A 24453-nucleotide genomic window follows, 5' to 3' on the forward strand; every position below is an offset into this window, starting at 1 on the left:
CAGTCTTGGCCAATGCAGGCAATGTGAGCCTAGGAATGCAAGAGACATGCCAAATCATACTGGGTGCTGAAACTGGAATCCACCAAAGAGTAATCCACTCTGCTGCATAAACCAAGCAGTGCACTTTTAATGTGTTCAAGAAGTGCTTCACATACATTATCTTGCTATAATCATTACCACAGCTATAATCATTTTTGTGTGTGGAGGGAGACTGGATTAGGGATGTTTTGATACCAGTCTGATACTCTTTATGCAATTGGTCTGCACAGGAAGACCCTCTAGGGTACGAATGAAAGGTCCCATTAGCGTAGCGGTAAAGGGAACTGGATGAGCACAGAAGACCAGGCTAAAATCTTAGTTCAGATATCTCAAGACTAAATCCTGTGTCTTCAAAAAAATTGTAACTGAGATCTTGCGGAGGATGCCCCGACAAGAAATTCTCTCTACACATTAGGAAATCCTGCATCGATTTTCACTGGCAGAGGAATCAGCAGCATACTCTTTATATGGGAAGTGAAGAGAGTGCCTTTGCAGTAGAGCTCACCTCCCCTTCTCCATGTCTGAAAGAAATGCAACAAAAGGAGTGAGATAAGATTTGAAGATGAGGGCATGTGTTTAAAAGTCATGGAATCCTTTTTCTAAGCCCACTAAGGAAGAAGCTCTAGAAACAAAATGCAGACCAGCTAAAACAATCTGTATATCGGGTACAAGCATATGGTTAAGGGAAGATGAACAGCTTTATTGAAGACTAAGGAAAAAAGGGACGCGGGTGGCGCTGAGGGACGCGGGTGGCGCTGTGGGTAAAACCTCAGCGCCTAGGACTTGCCGATCGCATGGTCGGCGGTTCGAATCCCCGCGGCGGGGTGCGCTCCCGTTGCTCGGTCCCAGCGCCTGCCAACCTAGCAGTTCGGAAGCACCCCCGGGTGCAAGTAGATAAATAGGGACCGCTTACCAGCGGGAAGGTAAACGGCATTCCGTGTGCTGCTCTGGTGCTGGTTCGCCGGAGCAGCTTCGTCACGCTGGCCACGTGACCCGGAAGTGTCTGCAGACAGCGCTGGCTCCCAGCCTTTAGAGTGAGATGAGCACACAACCCTAGAGTCTGTCAAGACTGGCCCGTACGGGCAGGGGTACCTTTACCTTTACCTTTTAAAGGAAAAAAGGAGATAGAAGAAAAATAATTCAGCGTTTTCTTCACTTAACTTGAGCCTAGTTCATAAGTGCACCTTTGTCACAAGAAAGGCTAGCATCAAAGGATGATTTGCATTTGTGAGCAAGCCACCTAAGATCTTCTGGCGCTTACCTGTCCCTCACAGCCTTGTTGAATCTTGAAAATTGTCAACAAGGTATTGTACTTTCAAATACACATCACAGTCCAGAAAGGGTGAAACATTCATGGCAACAGAAACTATGGGTGAAATTCAGACATACATCCAAATGGTGTGTTTTTTTTATTAAAAAGAGATGGTTTACATTGCTTTGCCTTCAATAGCATGTTTATCTGCATGTACACCCCTCCCAGAGGTGTTGGAAAGGGGGTGTGGTGGGTGCAGTCTGCCACAGGTGTCATGACTGAGGGGGGGTGTGGCAAAATGGCAGGCGAGTGGGAGCGTGCCCACCCTGGGCAACTCAGGCATATGCTCCACCGCTGACCCTCCCCCAGTGAAAATGGATGTGGATGCCTACTCTGCCGTGTTTCTAAAAGCACATCCCATTGAAAGCAATGCAGTGCAAATAAATGGCCCACATTCAGACATGCGCTTCCAGTTTCTGATCCAGCAAGTTCCCCGCGTAGAGAAGTTTGCTTGAGTGCACTGATCATCTCCACTTTTGAAGGTAAAAAAGTCAGCTAGCTGCACCACTCTTCTGCAAATGCCAAAGCGCTGAACGATGGCAACTCTTACCAAGAAACAAATCAGTCTCAATTCTCAAATAGCCAAAAATAGTTATTTATTAATAATTTATGATCTCAACATTCTTAGAATAAAATCCCAACTTTTACACTGGCAAATCAGAGACACTCCCTTATTGACAATTGTGTGCAAGACCTTCTTGCATATTACACAGGTACACATGCTCACACCCACACACACTTCCAGTTTTATACAAAAATAAATGCAAGATATTGCATTTGAGGTGAAGCTCCCTGAAGAGTTTGTACAGAGGTAATGCACTGTTTAGCACAAAATTGTTTTGTTTTTAATTTGATAATTTACAGAAAAAAGAATCTTCTGTTCTGAAAATGTAACTCTCTTCCAAAAGAAAAATGCAAACTAGGCTATTTACAAAAGGTAAGGCCAAATTAAGTCATAATGAGACCCTATGTTGATGGCACACCCCTGCAAAAGAAAATTATATATATATATAATCACCACAAAAGATACTTTATCCATTCACAAAATGCGAGTAAACAAACCCCAAAGCATAGACAGAGATTCCCTAAACAAGGAAGCAAGTTTGCCTCATTTCAACAGTAAAATCAAGCATGCTGCAAAAATGTATCCTTTGCATACAAAAGGAAGAATGGAGAGAGAAAGAACGCCCCTTGAGCTGACCTCTTGTACCTATCATTTTACTGATGTTGCTTATTGATTCAGGATTTAAAAAAAATTAACATCAACCAAGCCAAGCATTACAAAGCTCTTGGCAAACAAAAATTCCAAACACATTTGAGCTTAAACCTCTCTTTGGCTCCTCTAAATCAAAATTGGGGGGGGGGCACACAATTAGTCTTCACTGAAGACAACACAATATATTACAAATGCACTGAATACATTTTCCCCAGTCTTACATCTGCTCATGTAGTGTCCATTCTTCCCCCCTATCTGTGTTTGGAAGTCCTCAGTTCCAAGTCACTGTATAGGTGGCGGTTTGTGCATCGAGCAAAAATGTGTGGCCTACCTAGAGGCAAGGTCTGAAGAGTTTATGGTGGTTGTTTCCCGCCCCGGGAGAACTCGGCTGGTTCCCTCCCTTTGCAATAGCAGATTCCAAACTTTGTTAACCTTTTTATTTTTAAGCACACAGGCTGGCTACTGCTCAAGAACAGCATCCACAAAAGAGAGCTGGATTCCTTTGCTGCCGTCAAAGAGAAGCATCGTGGAGGAATGATCACACAACCCAAGGCTGGAAGAGCTGGGATGTGGCTGGTGCTCACGTGGACTGCAGGGAGTCCACCTGGAAGACGTTTTGGTTGGAAGGGGTGGTGAAATACAGCTGCTGGCTGGGGACGCGGTTGTCACAGGGGCAGTTGAGCCCCAGAGTCCTCTCAAAGTCCAACAGCTGGCCCATGAAGTTGAAGTTGGGGGAGATGTTGGATTTCTTCATCTTGACAATGTCGTAGGCGTCGTTCATGGACAAGTTGAGCTTCTGCATCAGGTAGGCGACCGTCACGGTGACCGAGCGGCTGATCCCTGCCAGGCAATGCACAAGCACGCCACAATTCTTCCCACGAGCTTCATCTGTGGAGGAAACAAGACAAAGACAAGGACCGTGAGATGTCTCTTCTTCTCCCAGCCTAAAGGTCACGCCACTAGACCAGACCAAACATGACAGAGAGCTTTGTGAGCTCCTCATAGAATTTGCATCGCCTTCCTTCCTACTCCCATCCTCCAGACTCGCTTTGCATAGTGTTTTCAAAGCCTTGCTTTATTTGCCCTCCCAATAACAGACTTATTTCTATTTTGACTGGGACAAAGTCAAAACGCAAGAGTTCTAGGCAGAGGTCTTCTGAACTCAGGCCTTGAACCGATGCCAGCTTTGAATGCACCAGGAACAGCACGAAAGCAAGTTACACCTTCAGCAGAATTCTGTGGTACAGCCTTTGTTGAACTGTACCAGGCAGCCTACAGGGTGAGACCGACTGTTTGGATGCTCAAGAACTAAAAAATACTCCCTGGACACCGGAGGCTCAGCTAGGAGCAGCATAAATGGTTCCAGCCTAATTTGACATGCAAAAGGGAATATTTTTGGTTTACTAGGGCATATTCCAGAGGGTAAACCTACACCTGTAATCTGAAGTAGACTACAAGAGGAACTGCAGTGTGCAAATCCGCTGACCACGCAGTTTGGTTATAGGCTGGTTCTGACCATATTCCAACCATGTTATTCTGCAGTTGGGGGTCAGAGGCAGAAAAAAGCAGATGTGGTACTCCCACACACACACCTTCCTGCCTATGTGTTGTAACATGAGCAGCAATAAACAACAACATGCTGTCAGTCACAGAAGCAGTTTATGGTGGGTATGTGGTTGATGATCTGTGGTTTTAGAAGATTCCATCAACACTGGAAGGGCTTGTTTTGAACTATAAAAATGTGAAGTGTTTTATGTGACTTCTCTGCTCTCTTTTACGGCATAATGTGTTTGTGTTGACATTGTTAAATGTAAATTGCTTGGAGACCTCAGGTAAGTGACTAATACTAAATAATACTTCATAAGTTCTAATACTAATAGGTCACAAAAATAATTTGGTGTACATTCGCCCTAGCATATAAATAGGGAAACCTTACAATGCCACCTTTTTTTTTAATGGAGACAAGCAGATTGCAAAGGTCTATTAAATTATTCTCCAACTGCTGTGCAGTGCAGCTGAACAATGGAGGTATTCAGCTGTTTTAAAAGGAAGAGAGAAGTCACAGGGGACAGCCCATTAGGAGAAACAGGATGTCAACATTGCCAGAAAATGGGTTCCTTTGTAATAGGAAATGCATTATAATGCCTGGAGATTAGTTTCTTTGTGGCTTCCAGCCTACAGTTTCTTCTTGCTGGGCTCAGATTACCTACATTCTGCTCTATTACCAGTATCACTCAATCAGATTACAGCACAGTATTCACTGGCAGATAACACAATGACCCTCCCCAAAGAGGGGGTGGGGAGCATAACTGAACTAATTCACAAAGAGAAGGGGAAGGAGTCTAAATGTACTCATTGGCACTTCTCATATATTTTAGGGCAATACCTGCTGCTGAGAAAACAGTGGTTTTTATGGAACCCTCTAGATTAAATTCAACAGGGCATGCTTCCACATGAGTAGGTACAGAAATGAAAGCTTGGAGGCTCTAGGGGGTATGCTTCTGAGTAGATGTACATAGGATTGCACTGTTTGAGAGAGCATAAAGGAATTGAGGAATCAGGTCAGGCAGAGTTAAAGAAAAAAGGGAATGAATGCATCCAATTAACTACCAAAACACTGGAATCTCTCTCTATATTGTGTTTTTAAAAATTACTTGCTTTCTTTTAAAATACAGCTTTCCTGGACAAAATTCAAATATGCTGGCATGGAAATTATGACTTTAAAATACAGGTATCTAAAAGATCAATTTCTTCTTCTTACAAGCTTTAACAATAACTAAACGCTGGCAGAAGTATCTTGCTATTTCTTAGATCCCCAAAGGCTGAAAATTACATTAAAATAAATAAATATTAAACAAGCCATACTGTTAATAATTTGCAGCATAATCCTGTACAGTTCTACTCAAAGGCAAGTCCCACTGAATTTAACAGGGATGACTCCCAGGCAGGTGCATTGAGGATTGCAGGCATAATTATGCTACCACAAGACACACCCAACACTCACTTTGCAATTATTATAAACTAAATCTCACCTATAAAAGAGATGGCCTCAGGGAAAAACTGAGACAAGTTTTGGCTCCAGTGGTCAGAGATGGGGATCTGCTTGTATTTAAACTCGCCAGCATTCTCAAAGAGATTAGGCAGGTTGGGGGTGACATTCAAGATGTATTTAATGCCAAACTCTTCTAGAACGTCCAAGTTGGTGGAATCCTTGGCACAGCCCAGGTAGAGGTAGGGCAAGATCTCCACCGGGAAGGAAGGCTGGTTATTGGACAAGGGGCTGCCGTCAGAGTCGGTGGCACTGTTAGGGTCTCGGTCAATGTCCGATTCAATGTCCGAAGAGGAGTCGGAGCTGATTCGGAGGCCACCCAAGCCCAGGACTGGCAGAGGGGGAGAACTGCTGCTACATGAACTGTCCAAGTTAGTTTCGCAATGCAGAGCATACTCTGCCTGGAACTTGCTGAAACCACCTGGGAAGAAAAGAAAAAAAGAAAGGAAATAATTTGGATGAGAGATCACATTGAGGCTTTCCGAACCACTACCACCCCACACACCTCCGGGGTCAGTTCTATAGCTGTAAGATGCAGAAGCAGAAAGCCACACGACAACATACAGTTTGAGAAGAGACATAGCTCTGTAGTGGTGTAACAGGTTCAATTGACTTTTGCTTGAAGCCAGACAGTGCAGGCAGCCCTGACCGATGGCCCTGCACATCAGAAGGCAGCTTCCTCTGTTTCAGACCATTAGAAATAAAACTGGGAGCTAGGGAGGTTGAAAAAAAAAGAAGGGGATTCCCCTCTATCACGGGCTGTCAGATTAAGGATTAAAAAGATATTACTGGCAGATACTGCTCCTGTGGAGTTCGGTAGAGGAAGGGGGATTAGGAAATGAATGGACAGTCCTGAGAATGACAGACTGGAGATGCTGCAAACTGCAAGGGAGCCATCACTTATTCCGCCATGGAAAGCAGAATTCTGTTGCCCACCAATAAATACACTGGATCCTTTTACTTGCACCGGAAGGAACATTAGGCAAAGTGAAGCAGCCCAGATTCAGACAAATTTCAGAGTAATGTTAAAGGGCAGGAAGTTGCCAGCATTTCTGTAATGACTTTTAAAGCTTTTTTTGCTTAATCGGTGTAAAATGCATACCCCACCCATCATAAAAGAAAGGAGCTATAAGGAGGAACCATTGAACAGCCCTAAACTGAAGAGGACAGCACAGAAGGGGTTATAGCTCTTCCCCCACTCCACTTCCTATCCAAAGATTTTGCAAGAGCCTTTGCTCTTCCAAAGAAGGGGAGGGAGGAAGCAATCGGGTTATCAAAACCATCCCTTCAGGGCATGTCTCCTTTGAAGCGGCTGCCTTTTAAGTCCAGGCAATATAAACCAGGCCCTTTTACTGCACCACCGTATCTCCCCTAGTCTCCCTATACGTAACACTTTGACCTAGTAACGCCAGACTCATCCCCGGGGTTTTGCCTAGTTTGACTGGAGGGAGGGAGGAGCAAGCAGAAGATTTAGAGCCGCCGGCAGATTTCGGAGTGACTTTGCGATAGATCAGCAAGGATTTAAAACGAAAAGGCTCAACTGAGCTGGGAGGGGGGCAGGCGGGAATGGAAAGGGTGTGTGAGCGAAGTGTCCATGAGTGAATATCGGTCTGAAAGGATTGTGAACTCAATTCAGGTGCTAAGCATCTCCCGAGAGATGGACCCAGTTCCTTCTGCTAACCCACCCCCGCAAACCCGAGTCGCTCTTTCACATGAGTTTTTTTTTTTTTGCTAGGAAAAAGATCTAACAGCCTTCAGGAGTTGGGATTTTCAAAGTTTGTCCCTCGGATATATTGCCCCATGTTAAACAACTTAGGCAAAGGGGTTTGTGTGTGTCCTGCTCGATGGCTTTCCCTGGCAGGTTTTAAAAGCAGTGACATTTGCCCAGCATGGGGGTGGGGGGTTTTTCCTCCTCTGGGATTTCTTTCTCCTTCCTTCCTTCCTTCTCCCCCAATCAGGGGCCATCTGGCAACGCTCCGCTGCGTACAATAGGGGGCGAGGATGTCTTGCTCCCAGACGCAGGGGGCTGGCGTCTAGACACTCCCCTGGCGGCTGGAGGGGATGGGGGCGGTTCCGAAGGCGCCAGGGGGCCGGGGATGGAGGAAGGGGGGCAGGAAGGAAGGACTGGATTCCGGGGAACCCGCTCCCGCTCGGCTTAACCCCTCACCTTCCAGGAAGAAGGCCTTGCAGCCGTCGTCTTTGAGGCGCTTGAGGAGCAACCCCAGGACGGAGTCCCCGGCCGTGTTCTCGTTCCAGTCGCTGCTGCTCTCGTCGTAGAGGACGACGGTGTCGGTGCCGCAGCGGCGGGCGAACTTCTCGCGCTCCTCCTCGCCGCTGGCGAAGAGGGCGCGCAGGGGCAGGTTGCCCTTCTGCAGGCGCCGCAGCATGATGCCCGGCAGCGCCACGCTGATGGCCGACTCGATGTGCGACGACTCGTACAGCTCCTGCGGGCGGCAGTCCATCAGCAGCAGGCGCTCGGTGCCCAGCTCCAGCTGCTCGTTGAGCCACGCCACCGTCTTGCACAGCGCCATGTCCGACACCACGAAAGGAGGAGCGGCGGGTCGGAGCGTATCTAGCATCGGGGAAGGCGGGTGGCGGCGGGGGGCTGTGGAAAACGCCCCTCTCCAAAGGGCCACGCGGACCACCGGGGCAGAGGGCACGGGCGCAGCCGGGGCGAAGGCAGCCGCAACTCGGGAACTCCTCAGGCGAGCTCCCGGCCTCCGTTAGCAGTGGAGAGAAGGGACGGAGCAGGAACCCCCCTTCCTCTTCTTTTTGTCAATGAATCCTCGAATGAACCTCCCTAACCGCCTCTGCTTTTTTGCTTCCCCCGAATAAAAATCCAGTTAAATGTGCTCAGATGCCTTTCTTCCGTTCAGCAAAAGGAAATGCATTTAAATAGCTAGTTAGAGAGAAGAGACAGACCCTACTCTCGCTACCGGTGTTATTGCTTTGCCTGCTTCTCCTGCTTCTTACATCTTGCTTCACGGCCCCCCTTCTCCTCTTTCTTCCTAAGTCCTCGAGATGCGATCAATGTCCCTTTTAATCAGCCCTGCACGCTCTTCTGCTGCTGCTGCTGCTACCGCTGCTCTCCTCCCCTTCCACCCCGCGCCAGGCAGTTCCTCAATGGATACAAACATGGAACGTCTCAATGGATACATTCTCTCGGCTGGCCAATCAGCGCTCGCGGAAGGGGCTGTTTCCGTGGAGACGGGCCGGCTGGAACAGGTTGTGTTGATGAATTGTTAATGAGTTTGTCATTCACAAAAACGGAAAGGAATTTCCGCTCCGGATAAGCCGAGTGCAAACAAGCAGCAACAGCAGCTCAGCGGGAGGAAGGAGGGAAAGGAAGGCGCGGGGGGAGAAGAGAGGGAGGAGGAGGTGGAGAGCTAAGAGGGGAAGACACACAGCCGCTAGAGCTGCGCGTCTGCGGCTCGAGTTTCCTTCTGTTGCAGCTCACGCAGAGCAGCCCAGCGATTACACAACAAATGGTCCAATTAGAGGAGGAACAAAAGGCAGCCTCTCCTCTTCGGTGTTTTCGCTGCACAAGCGCGCTCGTTAAGGGCACTTCGCAGCCGCGCTTTTCCTACTTCGGGCTCTCTTCGCAGCGAGGCGAGGGAACTTTGGGGACACCCCGCGTTGCTTTTGCAGGGCTGATAAGATGCAAGAGGCGCGCGGGGGTGCCTTTTGCAAGCATGAGGGGACCCCCCCGTCCCTTCCCCTTGCCTTGGATTTTTTTTCCCGTGGGCGAAACGGGAATAATGACTGACCCACGCGTGCACGCTTTATTTTCCGCTCTCTACAAACACGTGCGCTGATAGTAACCATAATACATGCGGGCACACAAGTCCTCCAAGTCAGGAGACTGGAATTGAGAAAAGGAAGCGGGGGGGGGGCGGGAGCCCGATCGCGCCAGTGCCAGTGAGTGACCTCAAAAAGTCAGCTACGAGAAAGCGCGCCGCCGGCTTGCTGCGAGAGCCTGAGGTTTTATTCTCCCCTCCGGCCAAGCCGAGTTGTGGAAGAAGGAGCCGGCTTTTCATTAGAGCGGAGCGTGGGCCGGAGTTAATGGGTAGTGGAGCGGACAGAGCCGCTTGGCATTTGCAAGGGTGGCTGCTGGCGCTCGGTAATTGTGGCCCATTGTTCCCACAGCCTGAAATCCAGGCCGGGAGAGCGGCTCTTCCTCCCCCTTCGGCCCGGGCGCTTTTCTTGCTATTAACCCTTCCTGGGCTCCCAAAAGGAATATTTCCCACGCATTAAACCCATTTCCCCGCGGAAGTGCTGCGTCTGCTACCGCTTCCTCGAGGGGGCCTTGGGGGAGTCCTCGGCGGAGTCCGATCCCCCCCACGCGTGTTTACTCGGAAGGAAGCCCCGCTGGCTATTCAGACGGGGCCAGCTTCCAAGAGGGTTCGCCTGCTCGAAGAAGAGGAGCAAGGGCGAATTCTTTGCGAGGGAGGCGAGAGGCCAGCAAACCACCCCTCAAGTTCGAGCAGGCACCTGACGAAGTGGTGCTTTAGCTCAGCGGAAGCTCCAGCCACCTTAAGCTCATCGGTTAGTCTTTAAGCACACAGGGCTCTCTGCTCTTGGTTTTGTTACACGTCCTAAGGGCTGCTACACAGGGGCGTTGTTACGGGGTTGGCTACGTTGGCCCCCGCCAAGGACGCAGCAGTCCAGGCTGGGCGCAAAAAACCCGCCTCTCAACAGCGATCCAGCTCCTTTCGAAGGGCGCAAGTACATCCTTAATGCTGCTACTACATGCATGTCAAAGATACAAGGGTGACAGGGCTACTCTCCGCCATCAAGTTTAATGCAAGCATTTGCTGGGCTACCCTGCTTTTTCTCTACTGTCCCACAGTGATATGGGGGGGGGCCTTTCTTAGAGAGTTGAGATTTTGCTAGGTATTACAAATGGGGGAAGCTGACCAGAGTGGCTGGGGCAATCCAGTAAGATGGGCACCATATATTATATTATTATTTATTTCAGTGCATCGGTGTGGTCTGGTAGGGAAAATGCCCTTTGGTAGCCAAGTTAGGTGCACCTGGGTGTTGTTGACCTGCAGTGGGACACAAACATCGCTATATGGATTTGGCTTCTAAACTGCTGTTGTGATTATGATGGTGGTGATTCATTTGTAAAATGAAGTGAGAGGTTCCTGCAGTCCCCTGACCAGAAAGGCCTAGAATATGGGTAGGCAAACTAAGGCTCGGGGGCCAGATCTGGCCCAACCGCCTTCTAAATCCAGCCCATGGACAGTCTGGGAATCAGTGGTTTTTTACATGAGTAGAATGTGTCCTTTTATTTAAAATGCATCTCTGGGTTATTTGTGGGGCATAGGAATTGGTTATTCCCCCCCCTCAAAAAAATAGTCCGACCCCCCCCCACAAGGTCTGAGGGACAGTGGACTGGCCCCCTGCTGAAAAAGTTTGCTGACCCCTGGCCTAGAAGATGGAGCACTTCTTTATTTGGGCTGGCTTTTAAGTCATTCCCAGGCAGAAACATAACAGCACAACAAGATAAAGCAACTTAAGATTTCTTGCTACACATGCACACCCTTGTGCTTTCCCACTCTGTCCACTTTCCTTCCTCCCCAGAGCGCATTAGGTCACATCAAACGCTAATAGCGGAATATCCTGTTCCCACATAATGGGAGAACGTGTGGGAGCTGCCAGGATGATTGTGTTGTCCATGACATCGGCTTTTATTGATCTGATAGAAGTTAGTTTCCCCTGCCCCTTCAGCACAGTATAGGAAGGAGGGGGTGTATGCCACTAGGAACTTCTACTATTGTGTGTGGCCTGGGTGATAAAAAAAGTTGCAGGAGGGGGGGTGGGCAGTTGCTGGAAAGGAATGTCGCCCAGCAAGCTTCAACTGGACTGGTAACAGGCGGAGCAAGTCACAAGGACTTTACTCTGAAACAAGGCGTATAAATGACCATCCCTTTTGAGACCATAACAATAGGGAGAAGACCAAACCATCAGGCTGCACAGCTCCTTTGAATAATCAGCATGAATTATATCTATGGGGATCACTGTGATATACTGTGAACACATAGGATCATTCCAGTATGCAGTATGGTATGTTGCAGGTCCTAAGATATGCCTCATCTGTGATACCTTTGGGGCAATATTAGGTTTGCAACAGAGAGACAACAATAGCGGGGAGAATAGGAGCATGAATCTGGATTTGTAATAAAAGACCTGTGACCTGACCCAAACCGAACGTTTCTAATTTGCTGAAAAGCTTATACTACAGGATGGTGGGTTTTTCAGCAAGTGTCTATAGTTTCATCAGAACTGATTCTTTATTCAAACTAGGTGTTTTTACCTGCTGAATAGAGGCTACTTAGATGTTTTAAATGGTTATGGATGAGATTAATCAGGGCTGTAAGAGAAAAATGGTATTGGCAAGTTGCGCAACGGGAAGGAAATGACCTAACTCTAATGGAGTCACTTCTCTTATTTTGGAAAGATTCTCCATTATCACACCCTTTAAACAAAAGTTTCCTGGTTGGCTGATGGGTTTATGAAGTTACAAATAAAATTTGCATCATATATCGGATGTGATGTTGCTTTGTTATTAATTTGTATATCGGCTTTCTTCCAAGGAGCTTAGAATTACGGCACAGTCCTGCTCATATCTACCCAGAGGTAGTCCCTACTGAATTCAAGTAGATTTACTCTCTGGTACAGGTGTATAAGATTGCGACCTTTGCCTCACAACAACCCTGTGGGCAATAGTGGCAAGCCCCAAAACAGCCAGTGAGTTTCATAGCTGAAGAGGAATCTAAATCTGGGTCTCCTCAGCTCAAAAACCATGCTCTAAGCAAGGCTTTCTTCTTTCTTTCATTGCTGCAACGGGTTCTGTAGATCAAAGAACATTTTGGAGGTGGCACGGGGTGCAGGAAGACTCAACCAAATGGCGCTTCTTTTTGTTCTCGGAGTCTGACTGATTTACATTTAGCTCTGGCAGGGATGTGATGTGACAGGCAAGCTGCTGCACCATGGGCAGCTAGAGGGCGTGACGCTTGGGCAGTTGACTTGCTTTTTTAAAAAAAAAAAATACCCCAGAGGTACAGATTGTGCTGGAGGCAATGGGTGAGTAGCTGGCTTAGACTGAACCGCAGGATGATGCCGGAAGCCAATCGGAAACAGCATGTTCTAATTATGAAACTGCACGAGCCCTAGTGGGGGGGGGGGACATATCCACAACAGTCTGTAAGATTGTAAGAACAACTCTGCTGGCTGAAGACTCATCTCAGCCAGTGCTCTGCTTTCAAAGTGGCCAACCACATGCCCATGAGAAGCCTCCGAACAGAACCTGAACCACTGCATCACGGTCCCCTACTTGCAAATTTCAGTAACTCATGTTCACAGCTATATTGCTCCAACAGGGGAGGTACAGCATCACCACCATGTTCCGTTGCTGTTGCTGGCTCCTCCTCCATGAAGTTGTCTCATCCTCTTTTAAAGCCATCCAAGTCTGTTTTTAAAATTCATGCACATTTACTTGGAAGCCAGTTCCATTGAACTCTCTGTTTCGTAGAATTTGGGTTGATCCCTATAAGGCAGGTGAGGAAAATCTTTTGCCCTCCAGTAATTGCTGGACTACAACTGCCATCATCCTTGACCAGGCTTGCTTTGCTGGGGCTGATGCGTATTATTGCTCTACTATAGATCTGTTGCAATATAGTTCTGTCATTTTAACCCCTACCTTAGAGGCATGTGGCTTGCTCTTCTTTTACCTGGTCCTCTCTAAAGATCCCCAAAGTGTAAACTTCTTCCTCATGACACAGCACTAAAAACTCTTAACTGTTCTCTCTGTAAAAGAGTTGTTTTCTTCTGGGTTTCCAGGCTCCTCTTATTCCAAGCTTCTCTCTAGGTAGTTGCTCTGACCCCTCGGGACTTAAGTCACAAGAGAACTGAAGGGTTGTTTTATAATCTGAAGAAAGTAAACAACTTCCAGTTTTCAACACCAGTGCAAAAGTTAAAATGACAGGGGGAAAAATGACAGGAAAAAAAATGTTGCTTTTCTGCAGTTCACATTAGGGAGACAGATGTGTTCCAACAAACAGGCCTTGCTGTTCCAAAATGGGGGCAATTAAGATGCCATCGTAGATAAAATAACCTAGTTTTCATGTGGAAGTTTTCTGTAGGGAGTTGAAATAACGTATATACAGAAGCACAAGCCCAAAACAACCAAGAGCAGGTGTTCAGGGTTGTATAAAACCCTGAACCAGATTGTACAAAAACCTGCTGGATAGCTAGCTGTTATGATACGTATGAAACAAAGTTGTTTTTGCTCACCTGTTTATTGGAAAGGACTAACACTCATAAGTTTAGGAGGACTTTTTACTATCTTTAGATTTTTATGGGCTATGTAGCAAATGGCGCTTTATGACAAGTAACAAGATTTTTCATCCCTATTACAGGTGGTGCTGTTACACTGCTCATAAAACCATTCATTTTTCTCAGTTTATTATATTAATATAGTGGGCTAAGTGCCACAGGTATTGCACAAAGACTGGTTGAAGTGAGTCTTCTTTTCCCTGTGGATTTTAGCCTAGAGTCAATTTTAAAAAGAGAAACTTGCGAGCCCCCTCCTCTGCTCTGCTTCATGCATGTGGCCAAGACACAGGCCTACCTTACTGAACCCTGGTGTCTCACATCCCAGGGTGAGCCAGCATGGTATAGTAGCAATTAGAGTGTCTGAATAGAACCTGGGAGACCAGGATTCAAATCCCTGCTTGGGCATGAAGCTCACTGGGTAACCTTGGGCCAGTATAACCTACCTCACAGTTTTGTGAGAATCAAATGAGGAGGGGAAGAAGCACGTATGCCACTCTGAGCTCCTTGAAGGAAAAGGTGGGATATAACTGCAGTAGATAAATCACAATTAGCTCTTAAATAGGGTGGTTACGGGACGCGGGTGGCGCTGTGGTCTAAACCACAGAGCCCAGGACTTGCTGATCAGAAGGTCGGCGGTTCAAATCCCCGCGACGGGGTGAGCTCCCGTTCCTCGGTCCCTGCTCCTGCCAACCTAGCAGTTCGAAAGCACGTCAAAGTGCGAGTAGATAAATAGGTACTGCTCCGGCGGGAAGGTAAACGGCATTTCCGTGCGCTGCTCTGGTTTGTCAGAAGCAGCTTAGTCATACTGGCCACATGACCCGGAAGCTGTACGCCGGCTCCCTCGGCCAATAAAGTGAGATGAGCGCCACAACCCCAGAGTCGGTCATGACTGGACCTAATGGTCAGGTGGCCCTTTACCTTTATGTTTAGGGTGGTTACACCTGGTATAACCAAGTGAAGAAAGGTAAAGGAGCAATCTGATTTAGGATAATCTGCCATTCCTTGTTCCTCAGGTTCTTCCACACTTCCTCCTTCTTCCTGTAATGGGCAAAGCAGACAATTATATCACAGTGGGGTTGGGGGTGGGGAGCTCCCTCCTTCAGTTTGGGTTCAAGTGCTCTGAGTTCCCATTCAAAATCATCAGCAGAGATTATGAGGTCTGGAAGCAGTGATTTAAGCCAAAGGGCAATAAATTGTGCAGGATCATTCTCTTCCATTCCCTTGTCAAAAAAATAGTAAATATAAATTCATTCTCCTCTTTCGATTTTCTGCCATCTTCAAGCTTGTTGCATATATCTATATCTATCTATCTATCTATCATCTATCTATCTATCTATCTATCTATCTATCATCTATCTATCTATCTATCTATCATCTATCTAATCTATCTATATTTTAATTCTTCGATCTTTTTTTGTCATGGATTTTTGGCTCAGTTCTTTTGTTGCTGTCGTTATTTCTATTACAGTGTCAAACCTTGCATTAAATTCTGTCAGTTTCATGCTTCCATTGGAAGCATTAATTCCTTCCAAGTATTTTTAATAAGCTTCTTCATTGATTCTTGTTGCGCTGCAAATTCTTCTCGTAAGACAATGTTATGAGGTTGCGGTGGTGGGGGAGTAGGCTATATGCAGAGACTCTTCTAATACATGGGCTCCCCTTCCAAGTCTTGGAATAGCCAGGTTATCTTCCTGGTGAGGTAATGCGTCATTAAGGTAACAAAGGAAGTGGATCTGTGCTAGACAAATGGGTGGGGCCCCTCCCCCCGAATTGCTGGTAGTTAGAAAGAGAAAGGTCAGAGCTGAGAACAGAGAGTTGAGTGATGTGAGCTAAGCAGCAATGCAAATAAACCATCTATCATAAAGATACCACAGTCTCCACTGACCCTCATGCCGAAGGAAACACAAACTCTGGGTACCTAGAATCTCATGGTGCTCAGAGATTGTGTTTGCATGCAATAATATTTTTAACATTTTCTTTCCCCAATGAAGATGAGGCCTCTTTTCAGGAAAGGGTGTCTTGGCTAGTGTCCTTGATGAAGTGAGCCTTCTATCTCGGGGCAGGCAGAATTGAGCGAGGTCTTTTATTTGCAGCTTTTCTGAATCCTCTTGCGTTCACCTCTCTCTTTCTTCAAGGCTTGAGGTGGGTGTTTTGGGACAGCAGGGTTTTTGCTCTAAACAGTTCTTCTGAGCCTTGGAGCAGAGCTTCAAGTTAAGTGGCAATCTTCTTTCTTTCCTGGCCATGTCTCCCCCACCCACAGCTGCCATTCCTTGTTGGTCTGTACTCTATAGATTCTAATCAGGGTGTGTGTAATGGGGGAACTTGCAGACCCCAGAGCTCCCCAATGTTGAGGATGCATTGCTACAGGAGAAGGGTCACACAGCATCTCTTTGCTTATTTTTGCAGAAAGGGATTGAAAGAGCTGGCCAGTAGTTCTCGCGACTTCTGTACAAAAGCAAAATGGATGACACAGCCGATAGGCTGCTGTGAACACGCTGCTTTAACAAATGGGCACTGAGGGCAACTTCCTTGAATGACAAAGCTGGAACTCCGGGCCAATCAATGTATCAATCAATTACAGTTATTTATATCCTGGCTTTTGAGATACTTCCAAGGAGACTTATAAATAACACCCAGACACATTTTTAAAGAGCTCAATAAACTATATCAACATGTAACAAGCCAACAGGACTTCCCCTTAGGCAGATAGCCCAGAGGTAGGATTGCAAAGTACAGCAAGTATCGGCTCTGAGATGGTCTTTACCTTCCGACCTCTTTGCTGGAATGCTTCCCAGAGGGTAGTTGGTGGCCGATGGCCCTCTGGGTTGGGAAGAGTCTGACTGAAGTAGACTCTGAAGTGGTTTTCACCTGCTTCCGTCTCTCTCCCAGAATCCTTCGCTGTAACGAGACTTTAAAGTGGCATGACTAAACTTCCTTCAAAAGTCATATAAGAATGCCGTGCATCTTGAGGCAGGAGAATGGCATTCTGAAGGCTTCCTCTAGCCTGTACTTCTGCAAAACTGTTTTTCTGCCCCAGCTTTTTTCTTTTCTGCAGGGCACAGTTCAAGTTTTCAGATGGTGGTCCATAATATGGAAAAGGTTGCGGAACATTTGAGGATTTCTGCTCTTGGCCATATGCTTGCTTTTTCCCCTCGTTGACAATGGAAGAAGTTAAGATTAGTTGTTCCAGCTCCTTTTCTGGTCATTCATGGAACTTGGACAGTTTTGCAAGAGGGCATGAAGAGTTTTCTGAAATGGGGCCTGTATAAGACGAAGTACTTTGCCAAACCTTTTGCATTTGCTAGATGAAGCTTTCCTTGAAGTGACACCCACTCCTTAACTTTCAGCATTATAAATCTTTTCTGGGAATAAAAATTTGGATGGAATTTTGCATAATAGGAACACTCCATGACTCACACATGCAATTTTGAATGGTTTAGGGTCTATTCCAGTGTGTGGGTGTCTGTGTAGGGCAATTATGTAAGTGTCAGGATAGCTAAGAACTTTTGACATTTGTGGCAGCTTAGCAGAATTCCTCTCATGCTCTCAAATGCTTGTGTGAGGGATTTTACGCACTGAACTTCCCATGCATCTATGAAATGATTAGCAGGATTTTTTTATTAATGTCTGATTTATTATTGTCTCAACACATTAGGGTACGTTGGTTTTAAAGAGAAAAAAACATTTTAAAGTAGTGAGAAGAGAGTATTCTTATACAAATTGTCTGGAAACTGCATTATAGAATAAAGCTGTTCTATATTCCTGACATTTTCAATGCTAATTGAATTCAGCACATATTTGAAAGAGAATGTTTGGATATATTACATGTGGGACCCGCAACAAAATGCTGCAGCATGGTTGCTCTGTACACTATCCCAGCCATGTCTCCTTCCAGGACAGCCTCATTCTATTTTCCCTTCCACCCCGACTACAGACACAGCATACATTTAAAGCACTCTCATACTTACTTAGGATTTGTGGCTCTCCACAAAGTATTTTGGTAAATTTAGTTTGTTAGCTTTCATCCAATTGTGTGCAGTGGGGGAATCACATTTAAGAGTTTTGGTGGCGTATCTTCTACCACAATGAGATTTCCAGTGTACAGGGGTGATATTTTGGCCCCAGATATGTCTGTTATGTCAGAAGACCCAGAGCCAGAAAAGACATATTCAGAGGAGGTAGACTTTTTCTGTGCAGTGATGATTTGCCCATTTCTGTTTATTTAATAAGCTTGTGGCTTTAATTTTCAGTTACAAACAACAAAAACTATTAAAGTAAAAATGTGATGAAAATATTGAAAACTGTTTAGAAACAACTTTATTACAACTGACATTTAATATTAATGGTTTTGTGGGGTGCTTTTCTAACCCAATTCAGGAAAATTCTCCTTACTGTAATGTCCCCAAACAATACGGTTATATGGTTTGTGCCAACATGTTGACACCTCCAAAAAATACATTTAATAGTGCTGAGAGTCTGTGCATGTATGTGTTAGTACATTAGGCTCCCTTGGCTTGTCACCTGTTTGTTTGTTTGTTTGTTTGTTTGTTTGTTTGTTTGTTTGTTTGCTTGTTACACTTAAAATAATATTAAATATTTCCTGTGAAATCTTGGACACAGCACCTAGTCTCCACGAAAAGCAGTGAAGGAAGGAAGGAAAAGGTTTAAAGATTTGCTGTTGCATCAATCTGGTTTTTATGACTTTAGTCCACTATTTTTACTGAGGCTTTCTCTTGAGCTCTATAAAATATACTTACACTTTCTTTTCATTTGTTCCCACAGCATGTGGCACAACCATGGGACTTCCTAGACAACAGCCTTACTGGGAAGTGAATCATTGCTATGAATCATCATCATTATTATTTAACGGATGAAAAATGGAAACTGAAATACTGGCCTACCTGTGGCTACTAAATCAGTTCATGGATGAAGGCAGCTTTGACCCCAGAGCTCTCAGGTCTGATTCTATCAACCTGTGTATCCCCTGGCCAAGGCTAGCCCTCCGCTAGCTATTGTGTATCACATTTCATGGAACAACACCATCCCCAAATCTCTTTGTTCAGCACCTGAATAGCTCCCTTGCCTGGAGGCTTTCACAGAAACACACCTGAGACAGGGGTTCAAGATTTACTGCTCAGCGGTAGAGCACATGCTTTGCATGCTTCAATTACTGACATCCCTAGTTCAAGACAGCCAATGCGATGCTTTCTAGATGTTGTTCGACTCCAACTCCCATCATCCCTGTCCATTGCCCAAGTGGCTGGGGCTGATGGGATTTGAAGTAAATATATATGGAGGGCATGATGTTGGCGACCCTCTCCTAGTAGAAAGTGTTAGCATTTCACTCCTCCGTTGCTGGATGTGTGATTGTTACATCACATGTCTGTGTAAGTCTGAGAATGGAAGTCAGTCTTATTTCTTCCGCTGTACTGTACTTTTGTACTGTGTGTGTGTGTGTGTGTGTGTGTGTGTGTGTGTGTCTCCTGACGGAGAAGTGAGAGGACACCATGGTTGCTTTGTCCTGTATATATTGCTTAATAAATCACTTAGAATGTTACACTCACGCTCCACGATTGTTTCTGCTATACTCTGCTAGAGTGAGAATGCACATGTCTTTTAATATGTGTCGCAAGTGCGCACCGGGACTGATTTGTGAATGTCCCGGGCTGCGCTTCATCAGGAAGATGCCCGGAGAGGTCTGTCTCATTCTGAGGGCTGCATGTGCCCCCAGGCATGTTCCAACAGAAAGGATCAAGGGACAGGTGCTGCAAGCGGCTTCTCCATGAGATCCTGAGCTTCTGCCACCAGTCAAAGGAGACAAGGTCTGATAGAAACCAATAAGATTGCTTCCAAACTTCCTACCCTTTCTATAAATCAAATTCAAGCAAGTCACACTGACACCCTTGCCAGATAATACCCATTCTGCATTTGTAAGAACTCGGTCATTTAGTGTGACAACCACACACACTTTAGAACTCCCCGCCTTTCGAGATTAAGAAGGCTCCTTTGCTTTACTCCTTTTGGCTCCTGCTGAAAACTTTTCTTGTTTAGACCAGCCTACTTAGATGCTTAGAAAGTTGTGTATGGGCAATCTATCCAGAATATATTTGTATTTTGAGGAGGTAGTGATCTGACATGGTTATTCTTCCTGCCCCCTGCTCCTTCCTTTTCCCTATCTTTTGTTAAGCTGTTTGATGGCTGAGAACAGCCTTTAATGTCTTAATCATTTAGGAAGAAGTGATAGGGCTAGGGCTTCTTTGATGTTGGGCATTGTTTGGAGAAAGTGAGGCACTGGGAGAGGGTGGCTAATGACTAATCTGCACATAGCCAGTCCGGCAAGCAACACAGGCTAACAGGTAGCTATCTATAAATCGGATGGTTGTGGCAGAGTGTTAGGGAGAAGCTCGTGCACAGACTGATGGCCACAGGGCTGTGCAACCTGGGGCTACCTGGGAGAGTCATTTCACCACTTCTTGAGGGCTTCCACGTGGCAGGTTGAAGTGCTTGCTTGGTATGTACCATATATATTGCTGTTTAGAACAAAACCTTCAATCTTCTCACTCACTTGTGTTTTGTATTACTTCTGAATCTCATTTTTAAAAGAACCACCTTACATTTCGCAAGACAAGTTGAGGTAATGTTAATCCGTTTTAGTATTTTAAGTTTAGTATGTTTTAAAGTAGGGCTGTGGTTTTTTTCCCCTTGATTATATGGTCTTATATTTTGTAAACTGTTTTGAGGTTTGTTTGTTTTTAGCAATCAAGTGGTGCATTCATTTTTTTAATAAAATAAAATAAAATACATAAATAACCTGTCTGTCCATGTCCCAGGATTGGTGAGTTCTGGGTATTGCTCACTAAGTGCAATTCACTGGGGGAAGTTCTGTGTTATGACGCACACAAGCCTGCGTGGTATTGTTCTTTCTTTGGGAATTGCTGTTTGAACTAAACTGACAGGTGGTGAACAAAGGAAGCTTCTCTTGCAGGATACGCGATAGCCAAACAAAGCAGGGATAGGGAACCTGCGAACCTCCAGATGTTGTTCAACTCCTATCAGCCCCACCCAGTGTAGCCAAGAGTCAAAGAGGATGAGAATTGTAGTCCAACACCATTTGAGAATTGTAGTCCAACAAGTTCCCCATCCCTGAAGTAGAAGGAAGAGGGAAATGGGGATTTCTCTTTGATATATCTGTGCCTAAAAGGCATTAGGGACGCGGGTGGCGCTGTGGGTTAAACCACAGAGCCCAGGACTTGCTGATCAGAAGGTCGGCAGTTCGAATCCCTGCGACGGGGTGAGCTCCCGTTGCTCAGTCCCTGCTTCTGCCAACCTAGCAGTTCGAAAGCACGTCAAAGTGCAAGTAGATAAATAGGTACCGCTCCGGTGGGAAGGTAAACGGCGTTTCCGTGCGCTGCTCTGGTTCACCAGAAGCGGCTTAGTCATGCTGCCCACATGACCCGGAAGCTTTACGCCGGCTCCCTCAGCCAATAAAGCGAGATGAGCGCCGCAACCCCAGAGTCGGTCACGACTGGACCTAATGGTCAGGGGTCCCTTTACCTTTACCTTTAAAAGGCATTAGAGTTGTAGCTATGCCTTTTAAATTTGTGAAAAATTTAAAGTGGGCAGCTTAAAAAAAAATGGTTTTGCCATTGAAAATGTGTTCTAGCATGATGAATTCCTGAAGGAGAATGTCATCTCCCAACAGGGTTGCCCGTACCAAAAGCTCCAAAACCTTAGTTACCAGATGTGAACAGATGACAAAATAAACTACTTGGCTCCTTGGGCTTGCCTGTGTTTCAGTGCTGGGCTTCGCTGAAAGGTCGAGGACATGAATGCCAGGCTATACAAGAGCAGGCAAGTCCTTCTGAAATCAGTTTTTATGCCAGCATAATAAATCCTTTCCTTTCTGCTGCTACTAAACGAAGATTTAACCTTTCCCTCTCATTAAAGAATCTGGGTTGTATCAAATGCTAGTGCTACTCAGAGTGTAGACCTGCTAGAGCCAATGAAGCTAAGCTAGGCATCTCAATTAATTGCAATGAATCTACACTGGATATAGCCGTCCTCTAATATTTTTTTGCACATTAGATTAATTCTTTTTTCAGCTGTGTCACCATCCCTTCTAAAGCAAAAGCAAAAATGGAAAAACCCCACACAGTTCTTTCCATCAATAGACAGCACTTAATAGGACCGGCATGGTAGGAAAGAAGAGCAAGTAGATATCTGGAAGGAGTAGAAAGGCAGTTCTATCAAAATAGTTGATTTATAATCAAGGGGGATGGGGACCATGCTATATATAAGAAGTAATAGCTCAATTTAAATCTTAACTTACCTGGGTGTAAGCTCATTTAATTCATTGAAACTTACTTCTGCGTAAACATAGTTAGGATTGCAGCCTAAATCATTTGTTCATGCCAATGTGTTTGTATACCATCTGTTTACATAACATAACATGGTTTTCAGTACTGCTCGTTAAACCCAACTTATGAGACCCGTCAGACAAACCAGCTCTCTGTAGGTTGTGATTGGGGGGGGGGAATCAAGAGAAACAATACAGTTTGGGGGGGAAGTCAGTGTTTCCTAGGATCTTGTAGGGTTCTCCATAACATTCTAAATGACTTGGTTGCGACAACTAAGGTAGGGTGGTTTACATTTCCTTTTATCACTGCACAAGGCCAACTCCAAGATGGCAGGGCTGCCAGGGGATATGTGCAGCATCCTTCAGGAATTGTGGGTGTCCTGGAATGCAGGTCTTTTCCTTTTCCTGCACCCCTGGTTTATAGTTCCCTTATCCCTGGTTAAATGGTACAAGGCAATGGTGTCCACTTATGCTTTGCTGAAAGAGAGAAAATGCATCACTAAAATAGAGGAAAGGAGAGGATACTGGTTAGCATAACATTTGCACATGCAAATCTAGAAATACTATAGTTTAACTAGAAACACAATACATCTCATTGCAGCGAGGGAGACCTGTGTGGCTGCCTAATCTGCTGCCCAGGTTTAAACCTCTGATGGAAGAAAGATGGAAACTAGCAGGTCTCCTTCGGCGACACACAGGAAAAGGCCTGAGTCTATCTAATGTGTTGATGATGACGACAACAATAATAATTTGTTCTTTGTACCCCGCCCATCCGGCTGGGTTTCCCCAGCCACTCTTAAAACAGATTAAAAACAGAATAAAACAGCAAATATTAAACACTTCCCTAAACATAGTACATCTTAACATCAATGGGACACACAGAGTCAGCAGGGCCTCTGATGTTCGTTTTTATATATGGGAGAAGGGGGGTTCTTATAGCAACGTGGCCCAGCTATACAGAGTTGGCCATTAAGGTTGTTTTGCCCTCTCCGCAAGTCATGCTCATGAAAGTAATATTGAGCTTCATCGTCTGCATTGTAAGAGGATATTTATCTCACTCTTTCAAAGGTGGAAGAGAAAGGCAAGGAGGAAATCAGAAGCAGGAAGCTAGCCTGTGAGAGGAGGCTGGGGAAGAGAAGAAAGTGCATCTGTGAATGCCAGAAGTCCATTAGGTTTCAGGAAAGCGGAAGGTACAATCGAAGTCACTCAGCCATAGCTGGTATAAAGCGGTGAGGCTGAATGGAAACCTGCCAGTTCACACCATTTGAGTGATTAGGCTTGCATCCTTCGCCCTAAAAGAAAAAGAATAAAAACTCACACTGATCTCATTTAAACAGTAAGTCAATATGAAGCAATCCATGCCTTTTCCTTTGCAAGGGGGACTCAGTTGGCATTACTGGCTCCTCTGATCTGCAGCACCTGTGCTTTGGGAAGATGGAGACATTATCAGCTTTTTATCACTTAACAGAGGAAGGGATCCCTGGCCTGATGTTATTTATTCAGCTGGATGTATTGACTTTGTCTGAGAAGATCTAAGTGGAAGGCTGGGGGTTGTGTGACTTCAGCCTGTTAATTACCAGAGCTTCAAAAACCTTGATTTATGAGCTTATGCCCATGAATGGTTCAGAGTCAGGAATCTGAATGCCTTTTGCTTTCAATGGAAATCAAGGCATCAGGACCTGCAAAATATCCTACAGTTAGAGAAATTGACATTGTGACCTCCCCAATAACATTACACTAAACCACATTGTTGACAGGCTTGTTTCTGGAACTGTTTGACAGGCAAAGGTAGCTCACGGAGTCCATTCTGATACAGTGGCCTTTGCCATTATGGGTTGTAGCCAAGGAAGTTTTACTCAGAGTACAGCCATTCAAAGTAATGGAACTCAGTTTGCCAAGTCCATTAATTTCACTGTGTTTTCTCTGAATGTTGGGTAACAACCCAAAGTTTCCAGATAGCACTCAGAAGTTCTGACAAGTTTTCCCCAAAACAAAGAAATGGAAACACTTAATTAACCTAGTCAGGTAGTGGGCATTTTAAAACAAATTACCTCAGAAAACCAAAGCATGTTTGTTGCCTTTCACTAAGGTAGAATGAAAAGCCATTAAAACAAAACCCTCTTCAAAGATGATGAGTGAGT

General features: G+C 45.5%; 1 protein-coding gene across 1 annotated transcript; it reads right to left on the reverse strand.

The window, feature by feature from the left end:
- Positions 1-1930: 1930 nt before the first annotated feature.
- On the reverse strand, positions 1931-9127 carry DUSP6 (dual specificity phosphatase 6). The gene is made up of 3 exons (XM_083574242.1): positions 7784-9127; positions 5600-6037; positions 1931-3455 (listed from the first exon to the last, which is right to left on the reverse strand). Exons 1-3 carry the CDS (start codon positions 8193-8195, stop codon positions 3148-3150), a joined length of 1158 nt encoding a protein of 385 aa, XP_083430368.1. The 5' UTR covers positions 8196-9127; the 3' UTR covers positions 1931-3147.
- Positions 9128-24453: the final 15326 nt, after the last annotated feature.

Source organism: Podarcis filfolensis (assembly GCF_964270895.1).
Source record: "Podarcis filfolensis genome assembly, chromosome: 10".
In the NCBI taxonomy this organism is placed as follows: domain Eukaryota; kingdom Metazoa; phylum Chordata; class Lepidosauria; order Squamata; family Lacertidae; genus Podarcis; species Podarcis filfolensis.

Coding starts and splice junctions, on each gene's coding strand:
- DUSP6 (XM_083574242.1), bottom strand. CDS start 8,195: ATGCTAGATACGCTCCGACCCGCCGCTCCTCCTTTCGTGGTGTCGGAC. Junction 6,038..7,783: donor CAAGGCCTTCTTCCTGGAAG/GTGAGGGGTTAA, acceptor TTTTCTTCCCAG/GTGGTTTCAGCAAGTTCCAG. Junction 3,456..5,599: donor TGAGGCCATCTCTTTTATAG/GTGAGATTTAGT, acceptor TTTCCTCCACAG/ATGAAGCTCGTGGGAAGAAT.